Below are 11,163 nucleotides of genomic sequence, written 5' to 3'. Positions count from 1 at the left end.
CTGGGAAATTCTGAAATTTATTTAAAAGGCTTATTTAAAAAAATCCGTCTTGTTAGAAAATTCAAGTGTTACATTCTCTTAGAAAGATCCTTTTATTATGGCAACTGATTTTTGTTTACTTAAGAGAACCTGTTGCTAAAATAGTAATGAGGAAGGGTGTAATACAAGTATAGTCATACACCCCTTGCTCTGCAAGTAACCAGAGTGCTATGTTCGCGTGTTGTTTAGTCTCATTTTGGACGGTGGAAATAAAGTCGTCTGTGTGTTTTTCTCTCTTGCACAGCCTAAAATGACGAATGTGTGATTTCAGTGGAATAAATGGCGTCCAAAGTCACAGATGCTATAGTTTGGTATCAAAAGAAGGTAAGTTGATCGTCAAAGCTTTCAACCTTTTAAATATTTTTATTCTAAAAATGCATGCTTTTTCTTAAGGTGCTATGGATTTATGTCAAATATTACCTGATATAATGACATATAGATTTCAGGATCTTTTGAGTGGAATGGGAGCATTTTGGTTTTTCTTGTGCTAATTTTATTTCTAAAGAAATTAGAAAGATGATGCTTCACAGTGTTTTTCTCCACTTTTTACTCCACATTATTAAAGTAGCTAGATTAATTATTTTCAGTTATAATATAAGACAGATTTCCAGGACTTTGAATATAATTAGCATTTTATAAAAGCATTAAATTTTTCTTGCATTAACTTCTTTTAAAGCTAGGTTAGCAGAAGTCTTTTAATTTTATAACTTTTTATATCTAGAAAGTATAGTCTTAATCTGTTTCTTGTAAGTTCAACTCAACAGTTGAATCTTTTCAGTAAAATAAAATAAACCTTTGAGGTTTGTGTTTTTCAAACCAAAATAGTAAAATGTTTATTTCGATGTTTTAGGATTAATTGTCCTTACTACTAAACTAGCTGTGTCCTCTATATATTTCAAAATAAGCTTTCAATGTAATATTTTTATGAAGTGCAAGAGAATAAATGTCTCTTTTGAAAATAAGTGTTTTTTCCTAAAGAGTGTTGTTTAGACTCTTTAAAATGTATGTTGTTATATGTAGTATTTTAGATTTTTAGTGTATATAGTGAGTTATGTTTGTTTTCATAGTTTAAAACATTTTTGATGCCTTATTCTTCAAGTCCCTATTAACAAAATATAATTATATATTTAAAGCTTTTCTCATATGGGGTAAAATCAGACAATTTGTAAGTTTACTTGAATTGGACATGGTAATTAGAGTGCTTTCAAGATTAAGCAAACCTGAGAATACAGTCTGTCTTTGGATGTGTTTCTCTTCTGTGTAGAACATGCCACAGATATACAGGATCACATGTTTCATATAAGGTACTGAATTGGAAGTATTGACATTGATCATACTATTAATTCTGTCTTTTGTAGTTCTGTATTCATGTCATCTTTACCTTTAAACTTCCATTCAACTTAAAACTGAATAATGAAACTAAAACAAAATTATTTTTTGTTATTTTTTATTTCCTACATAAATCCTTGAAAGCTTTTCTGTTAATGCCTACTTATTATGAGAGTTAGTAATGTTTACTAAGCATTTTATCTATCTGGTTTTTTATGTTAAACATTTCGAACTTCACTGAAGATCATTTGTAGAACATGCTAGATTTACTGTCCTTTCTTGGTAATGGAGGGTTTGAAATATTACACTCGCATTCAGTTAGCTCACTAATACCCTTCTTATCTGCGGGTCGTTTACCTAGCAGCTTTAGATATGTGCAACCAAAAAATTCTCCAGAGCAACCATAACAGATGTCACAAATTATATCTAGCAAATGTAATCACACATTTTATGTTACTGAGTCACCAGAACCATTAACCAGATTTTATTTGCTCTATTTTTAAATTTTGCTTTTAAATTTAATTGTCTTGAAGAAATACATGTGACTACTTTGAAAAATTAATGTTTCTGGGCTAATTGGGAAAAAAAAATAGCCACCAGTACTACCTTTCCTTGTCCTTACCCAGCCTCTGAGCTTTGCTCCCCAGAGGCAATGATTTTACATTCTTTATAGCTGAAACCAAAGTTCTACTACTCCTCATCGCTGGTAGGGAGTTAGGAAGGATGGTTTACAAATGTGGGGTGTGAAGTTTTGGTTTTCTTAATTACTTTTGGGAGAATGCTGATATTTGTGGGTTAGAAATCAGAGATACTAAATGTCTTGCAATACTCTAAACAAGGGTTGGCAGACTTTTTCTGTAAAGGGCCATATAGTAAATATTTTAGGCTTTGAGAGTCATACGTATCTGTGACAGCTATTCAGTTCTGCTGTTCTATGGTACAAAAGCAGCCATAGACAGTACATAAATGAATGAATGAATGAATGAGTATGGCTGTGTTCCAATAAAAATTAATTTACAAAAACAGGCAGTGGGTTAGATTTGGTCCACAGGCCTTAGTTTGCTTATCTGTACTCTAACATAGCCCGATACAACAAAGAATTGTCCTGTTCAAAATGCATTAGTGCCCTATTAAATTATACTGCTTTTTTTTAATGATATTTATGTTTTAAACTTGGCCCTTTCTTGATTATTTCATTATAGATGTTACTTGTTGATTTCTGACTGTATGATAAAGATTTAGCTTTTTTATGAGTCCCTCCTCAACTAGTATTCCTTACCCGAATCCTCCCAATGACTACAAATTTTGGTGAAATCACTATGCAGAGCTGTTTGTGTATGCGTTGTTTAGAGCTATGTCATGCCATATACTCTGATATTTTCTGTCTGTGCAACTTTTTCCTCCTTTTGCTTAATTTTTCTAATTCTCCAAAGTCTCTGATAGAACTATAAAACTCCTTTTGTTGTAGTCAGTCATATTCAAATATTCTAGTAGTTCTTTGCCTCCCCCCACAAACCTCCCTTTGGGAATGACCTCCTAGAATTCTCTGTCCTTCTCTTATATTCTGGGCGGATTGTTCTCATGTCACACCTCTCATCTGCCCTCTTGGTGTTTTGTTTTGTTTTGTTTTGTTTTGTTTTGTTTTGTTTTGTTTTGTTTTGTTTTAAATATGAAATTTATTGTCAAATTGGTTTTCGTACAACACCCAGTGCTCATCCCAGCAGGTGCCCTCCTCACTACCTATCATCCACCCTCCCCTTCCTCCCACCCCCCATCAACCCTCAGTTTGTTCTCAGTTTTTAAGAGTCTCTTATGTTTCGCTCCCTCCTTCCCTCTCTAACCTCTTTTTTTTTTCCTTCACCCCTCCCCATGGGATTCTGTTAAGTTTCTCAGGATCCCCATAAAAGTGAAAGCATATGGTATCTGTCTTTCTCTGTATGACTTATTTCACTTAGCATAACACTCTCGAGTTCTATCCACATTGCTACAAAAGGCCATATTTCATTCTTTCTCGTTGGCACGTAGTATTCCATTGTGTATATAAACCCTAATTGCTTTATCCATTCATCAGTTGAAGGACATTTAGGCTCTTTCCATAATTTGGCTATTGTTGAGAGTGCTGCTATAAACATTGGGGTACAAGTGCCCCTATGCATCAGTACTCCTGTATCCCTTGGGTAAATTCCTAGCAGTGCTATTGCTGGGTCATAGGGTAGATCTATTTCTAATTTTTTGAGGAACCTCCACAGTTTTCCAGAGAGGCTGCACCAGTTTGCATTCCCACCAACAGTGCGAGAGGGTTCCCGTTTCTCCACATCCTCACCAGCATCTAGAGTCTCCTGATTTGTTCATTTTGGCCACTCTGACTGGCGTGAGGTGATATCTGAGTGTGGTTTTGATTTATATTTCCCTGATGAGGAGCAATGTTGAGCATCTTTTCATGTGCCTGTTGACCATCCAGATGTCTTCTTTAGAGAAGTGTCTATTCATGTTTTCTGCCCATTTCTTCACTGGATTATTTGTTTTTCGGGTATGGAGTTTGGTGAGGTCTTTATAGGTTTTGGATACTAGCCCTATGTCCGATATGTCATTTGCAAATATCTTTTCCCATTCCGTTCGTTGCCTTTTAGTTTTGTGGATTGTTTCCTTTGCTGTGCAGAAGCTTTTAATCTTCATAAGGTCCCAGTAATTCATTTTTGCTTTTAATTCCCTTGCCTTTGGGGATGTGTCAAGTAAGAAATTGCTGTGGCTGAGGTCAGACAGGTTTTTTCCTGCTTTCTCTTCTAGGGTTTTGATGGTTTCCTGTCTCACATTCAGGTCCTTTATCCATTTTGAGTTTTCTTTTACCATCCGCCTGAGAGTTCCCTTCACTCCTCTTAGGTCATACAGATTTGTTTTTTTCTTAAATACATATTTATTTAAAAAGTCCTTTTACAGGTGTTTAAGTTTCAGTGAAAAGAAGGCTTGACTGCTGATGCTGATATGATACTTGCTGATTATATGACCATGGTCAAATAACTTCATTTGAGTTTTGCTTACCACTCACTACATTAACTTGATAATCATCCTCAGCTGCTTTTCAATCATACATCCCTTTGAAATTGTGATGAACTTTCCAAATTCTCAGGATCTTATTGCCAGGAAAGTGTATATAATATAGAAACACAATAAAATTTTCGCATCTGATTTGAACCCTCTAAGTCTTCAATTAGATAATTTTTAAAACATTAGTATTTTAACATTCTTTAATTTTTGTGACCTATCATTCAGTGGTATTCAGCTTATAGTAGGAAGTATTGCTATAAATAAAACCAAGAAATGTTCAGGGGCACCTGGGTAACTCAGTTGGTTAAGTGTCTGACTTCAGCTCAGGTCATGATCTCGCCGTCCATGAGTTTGAGCCCCTCCTGTTGGGCTCTGTGCTGACAGCTCAGAGCCTGGAGCCTGCTTTGGTTTCTGTATCTCCCTCTCTCTCTGCCCCTCCCCCACTGGCGTGTGTGTGTGTGTGTGTGTGTGTGTGTGTGTGTGTGTGTGTACGCGCGCTCTCTCTCTCAAAAATAAATAAACATTAAAAAAAGTTTCTTTTAAAAAAAGAAATGTTCAGCTTCATTTTCTTGAACATATGTATGTTTAGTTGTAACTCACTTTAGTGTCACCTTTTCCACTTAAAAATGGTGACATCTTTATATTTTTGTTTTGAGTACTGAGCACTAGCTAACCCCAAAGACCATGACTTGATCTGTGGACTGTTGTGAACATGAACTCTAATATCAGATGTGAAATTTCGAGGAGAAAATAAAAACAAAAGTTTTAAAGTATTAAATCTAATTAGATGATGTCAGGGTACCTTTAAATAAATTATTCTCTGCATGATTTATTTTGAAATTTTTAAAAGTTCTTTTAACATCTTATTTTAAACTTCATTTGGTACTGTCGTAGCCATCCATAGTCATGAATAATTTGAAAGTCCCTATTGAAAAAAATAATCTTCAGTCACTAATTCAGAAGAAAAATTAATGCCTCAAGAATGGTAATTGGAGAAACCAGAATAGATTTCCATTAGTATTGGGCTGTTAAATTGAAGTACTGAGCCTCAGACAAATGGGTTTATTACTTTTTCTCTTCTAAGTTTTTTTTCCTGAACCATATTCTCATATATACCATTAAATATTTAATGTAATTTTACTTACTTATTTTTTTTAAATGTATTTATTTTTGAGGGAGAGAGAGAGTGAGTGCGAGCACGTACACATGTAAGCTGGGTAGGGGCAGAGAGAGAAAGAGAGAGAATCCCAAGCAGGCTCTGCGCTGTTATAGCACAGATGAGGGTCTTGAACTCAGGAGATAAGGGAGCATGACCTGAACCAAAATCAAGAGGTTGAGCCACCCAGGCTCCCCCAAACCTTTTATTTTTCACTAGAGGTGATGAAAAAGACCCTGTTGCTTCTTTCAAGGCGCTAGAAGGATTGAAAGTCTGCAGCAGGCAGAAGACAATGAGACAGCACCAGAGCAGGTCAGAACCACAGGCCAGCATAGCGCTCTAGTCCCTGGATTCACTTCACCCCAAGACTAACTTCACTCCAAACTTGGAGTTGTTTACCCATGTCAGCCAATAACCCCTCCCCCCCTTTTTGCTGATGCTAGTGTGAATTGGATTTTTACTTGCAAAACAGAAAGTTCTGACTAATGCAGAGGCAATATATATACATTTTATTGAGGTGTAACATACTCAGAAGACCACACAGATTTTAAGTGTTCAGCTTCATGAATTTTTACAAACTGAATACCTGTTTGTGTTTAGGACTCTTTGTGTCTTGTTTATAAAACAACTCAGATCAAGAAACAGAATGTTAACCAGCTCTACAGAACTTTCATCCCTCCCTCTCAGTCACAACCTGCCCTTGTTGAGGGTGACCACTGTGCAAAGCTGTGTATCTTAATGGGTAACAAGAACATAGATTTGGGGGTTAGAAAGCTGAGATTTGAATCCTTGTTCTTGAAAGCCAGTATGATTTTGGACAGGTTGCGTAATGTCTCTGAACTTCATGTACATAAATACCATTTTTTGTATTTATTTTAGGAGTAACTGATGATATATGTAAAATGTTAAGCAAAGTGCTCCACACAGGGTAAACCTTCAATAAATGAGAATTATTTCTATTATTATTACTTCATATTCACCATACTTATCAGATGAATTGCTCCCCAAACTTATCAGAGTGCTTTATTTCATGGATTCTAAAAATTCTCATGAGGCTAAAAAAAGATTCTTACTTGTAAATGAGAAATGTAAAATGTCAGGCTTCTAATATTCAATGTTAAAACAGTGGGTATTTGTTGACGTTTGTTGTCTAACACTCATACCATAAAATCATGATTAAGTGTAACTTATAAACTTCAACTGTCTTTGCTTCAGTCACTGATCATGTTTTCCACTTCTTCCTTTTTAATGTCACTTACTTGCCAAAAATAAGACTTGTCCTACCAGAAATAGATTGGTTAGTTTAGTTGCTCAAATATTTGCCTTTTCACTTAAGGTTTTTCTCCCCGTTTTAGTCATGAAGTCCTTGATTTTCCACCTTTACCCATTTCCAGTTCGGGTATTTATAGCATAAATAATTTGAGTTTGAGTTTGAGTTTGAGTTATAAGGAAGAAAGAAACTATGCTGTGCAGTAGTCATGATAGTTTGACTTTAGAGATCATCTGGTTTCTGTTAAACTTTTTGCTTTATAGGTAAGAAACCTGATGCCTGTAGATCTAATAACTTGATCATAGTCATGAATTAGTTATAAAACCAAAACTCAGGTCTACTGACTTTCAGGTCACTCATCCTTCTGTACTAACGTAGCTTTGAAAAACAGACTGAAGAAACTTTTACTATAAGATTTTCTTGTTTAATTTGAGAGTTTATTTTCAGATGACTTCTAATGCGAAAGTGAGGAGATACACATTTTTTTTTAAAAGATGGTTAGTATTATACATATATATCTGTTGATTTAACAACAGTAATGATAGTGATATGATGATGGTGGTGGTGATGTGATAGCACTGCCTCATATTTAAAAGCATTTATTTTTCAGAGTGCTTCTGTTTCTGTTTTCATGGTTTTATTTATTGTGATAATGAAGTGGATTAACTCAGTGGTTATTATATCAAGATACTATAAGAAGTTTTATAAGTTTCCTGGGGCTTTTGTAACAAAGGACCACAAACTGGGTTGCTTAAAACAACAGAAGTTATTTTTCTTCACAGTTCAGGAGGCCGGAAGTCCAAAATCAAAGTGTCAGCAGGGCTGGTTCCCTCTGTAGGGAGGCTTGAGGGAGAAATTGTCCCATGGGCCTCTTCTAGCTTTTTTTTTTTTTTTAAGTTTATTTATTTTGAGAGAGAGCACACAAATGGGGGAGGGACAGAGAGAAAGAGGGAGAGAGAATCCTAAGCAGGCTCCACACTGTCAGTGCAGAGCCCGATGTAGGGCTCAAACTCATGAACCATGAGATCGTGACCTGGGCCAAAGTTGGCTGTTTAACTGGCTGAGCCACCCAGGTGTCCCTCTTCTAGCTTCTAATGAACACAATCCTTAGTTTTCTGATGCATCATTCCAATCTCTCCCTCCATCTTCATGTTGTCTTCTTGACTCTTATAAGGACACCAGTCAGGGGATTTAGATCTGCTCTAAATTCAGAATGATTTCATCTTGAGATCCTTAATCAATTACACCTGCAAAGACACAATTTTCAAGTGAGGTAACATTCCAAAGTTCTGGGAAGACATGTGGTTTTTTTCCCCACTACAGAAGTATGTCTAAAGCATATGATGATTGGTTTGAGTGGATTCAGTGTGGAGATGTGTAGCTTTATTTATGTCCTTTTGTTTAGCTGTGTCCTAGACCACCAGTATTGTACTGAGTAGAAGATCAGGATCCTCACTATTTTCTTTATATTCTTAAAAGTTAAGATTGTGATCACTTAGCTCCTCCCATATGAAATGTTAAGGAAGAAGTTTCTATAGAATTCAACACAATTTTCTGCTTCCAGTTCTTAATAAATACATAGATATTTGTGTTCTTTATTTAATCTAATTATATGAGGTTTGTTGTCTTAATTATCATAGATAATAATAACATTCTTTCCCTTTAAAAATGCATGTAAGTTAAACCACAGTGTATATTTTTCAATGTTCTAATCTTTAAGGGTCATCAGATCTACTTTTTGATCAATTTTGACTGTTTCTTAAAATGCCAATTGTTTATATTAGAACCAAACAATTTTATATATAAAAGTAAATATTTAAATGTGTTTAAAATATTAATCTGTTGTTTCAGATGTAAAACTGTGTCAGTTGAGTTAAAGTATGGAGTTTTATTTATTTCTTTTTCAAAGCTTATTTCTTTTGAAAGAGCATGCACGCATGTACATGGGAGCAGGGAAGGGCAGAAAGTGAGGGGAGGAGAGGGGGAGAGAGAGAGAGAGAGAGAGAGAGAGAGAGAGAGAGAATGAATCCCAAGCAGACTCCTCACTGTCAGCTCAGAGCCCTACATGGGGCTCAATCTTGTGAGATCATGACCTGAGCTGAAATCAAGAGTAGGACACTTAACCAACAGAGCCACACCAGGTGCCCCCAAACTATGAAGTTTTAAAAATTTAAACTCTTATTGAATTAAATGTATGAGAACATTTTTTTCTATTTTTTTCTATATTTGCTACAGACTTTTGAACAATTATCAATCTCTTTGATGCTTCAGGAACTTGTATTTGGGGCTAATTATGTACAACACTAGTTTCTTAACTTTACTGAGTTTTAGTTTCTTTGTCTATAATACTGAGATGAGAATCCTTAAAGATTGCTATGATGAGTAAATGAGATAACATGTAAACACCAGGTACAGTGTTGGTGTATAGTAGGTATTCAGTAAATATTGCTAAATACCAGTTCCTGTGCCTTATGTTCTCTTTCACTAAATATGGAGTGTTGTTGTTAATAATATATTTGGTTAATTAAAGGTTTTGGTTAGTAGTTCTTGTAAACTGAACATTTTTGTATCTATTAAAATAGAAAAACATTAAAAGAAGTGGTTAATCTTTTGTGTGTTTTTGTATTCTGTACTTGCATTTAATTGCTGTCTCCTTTATCCTTTGCTTTAATTTCTAGCACAAATAGTTTTTTTCTCAGCATATGTCATTATTTATCTGAGATCATTTTCTTCTTTTTTGGCAAGAGGTGTTTGGGGAATAAACAAAACAAATGATACATTAAAAAGTGGATAGATAGATTGGGGCACCTGGGTGGCTTAGTCAGTTGAGCATCTGACTCTTGATTTCAGCTCAGGTCATGATCCCAGGATCTTGGGATCTAGCCCTGAGTTGGGCTTCTTGCTGAGCATGGAGCCTACTTAGGACTGACTCTCTCTCTCTCTCTTTCTTCCTCCCTCCCTCTACCCCTTTCCCCTACTTGTATTTTCTCTCTCTCTCTCTAAAACAAATAAAGTGGATAGATTAAATAAATAGAAGGATAGATAACAGTTTCTTACATTTAATGCCACCTAACTTTACATGGTATTTGCAGGCCCATACTACACTGCTGGGTGAACTTTCTGGGTACCTTTTTTTAAATGACCAAACTTTGTTTTCTTTTGACTCTTTACAAAAAGTTCTTTTTTTTTTTTTTACTTTCTTTTTTCTTTTTTAAATTTTACATCCAAATTAGTTAGCATATAGTGCAACGATGATTTCAGGAATTGATTCCTTAGTGCCCCTTACCCATTTAGCCCGTCCCCCTCCCACAGCCACTCCAGTAACCTCCAGTTTGTTCTCCATATTTATGAGTCTCTTCTGTTTTGTCCCCCTCCCTGTTTTTATATTATTTTTGTTTCCCTTCCCTTATGTTCATCTGTTTTGTCTCTTAAAGTCCTTGTATGAGTGAAGTCATATGATTTTTGTCTTTCTGTGACTGACTAATTTCAATTAGCATAATACCCTTCAGTTCCATCCACGTAGTTACAGATGGCAAGATTTCATTCTTTTTGATTGCCGAGTAATACTCCACTGTGTGTGTGTGTGTGTGTGTGTGTGTGTGTGTGTGTGTGTATACACACACACCACATCTTCTTTATCCATTCATCCATCGATGGACATTTAGGCTGTTTCCATACTTTGGCTATTGTTGATAGTGCTGCTATAAACATGGGGGTGCATGTGTCCATTGGAAACAGCACACCTGTATCCCATGGGTAAATGCCTAGTAGTGCAATTGCTGGATCGTATGGTAGTTCTATTTTTAGTTTTTTGAGGAACTTCCATACTGTTTTCCAGAGTGGCTGCACTAGCTTGCATTCCCAACAAAAAGTTCTTTAACTTCAACTGCAAATTGAATAGAAATAGCCATTTCTAATATTTTTCTGAGCAGTAGTTGTTGTCATCTGTTAATTTCAGCTTTGATCTAGAATGCATTGTAATTTATCTCTCTTCCTTTCCTGTGAATTTTTACTTCTATAAACTTCTCTCCATTTGTTGTTTAATCAGTTAGTGGAACTGAAGATAAATTAATTACATTGCTCTGAAGCAAAACCTGATGGAAGGCTCAAGGGAATTTCTCCTTGGGTAAAAAGTCAAGTATTCCAGTGAACTGATTTTGCAGACATATCTCTAAGGTTCAGAAATCTCCAGTTTGCTTGCTTGCTTCTTGCTTGCTTGCTTTCTCTTTCTTTCTCTTCTCTCTCTTCTCTTTCTTTTCTCTCTCTCTCTTCCTTCTTTTCCTTTCCTTTCCTTTCCTTTCCTTTCCTTTCCTTTCCTTTCCTT

General features: G+C 35.5%; 1 protein-coding gene and 1 pseudogene across 7 annotated transcripts in view; both read left to right on the top strand.

Annotated features, from left to right (window-relative positions):
• The first annotated feature begins 282 nt into the window (after positions 1–282).
• Positions 283–11,163, top strand: part of PHTF2 (putative homeodomain transcription factor 2) — a 95,138-nt gene continuing 84,257 nt past the window's right edge. For 4 of the 7 annotated variants that reach the window (XM_040472829.1, XM_040472827.1, XM_040472830.1 and 1 more), the window contains exon 1: positions 283–363. In XM_040472829.1, the coding sequence (XP_040328763.1) occupies positions 319–363 (45 nt within the window). In that variant the 5' untranslated portion in view covers positions 283–318. The remainder of the gene's footprint in view (positions 364–11,163) is intronic. The other 3 variants (XM_040472828.1, XM_040472832.1, XM_040472831.1) reach the window with 1 other exon arrangement.
• The window catches only part of LOC121028818 (diamine acetyltransferase 1-like), a 37,922-nt pseudogene continuing 27,045 nt past the window's right edge, over positions 287–11,163 (top strand).

Source organism: Herpailurus yagouaroundi, unplaced genomic scaffold (assembly GCF_014898765.1).
Source record: "Herpailurus yagouaroundi ecotype Mexico unplaced genomic scaffold, PumYag 100, whole genome shotgun sequence".
Taxonomy (NCBI): domain Eukaryota; kingdom Metazoa; phylum Chordata; class Mammalia; order Carnivora; family Felidae; genus Herpailurus; species Herpailurus yagouaroundi.
Note: the sequence above shows the minus strand (reverse complement) of the source record. Positions and strands in the feature narration are given on the sequence as shown.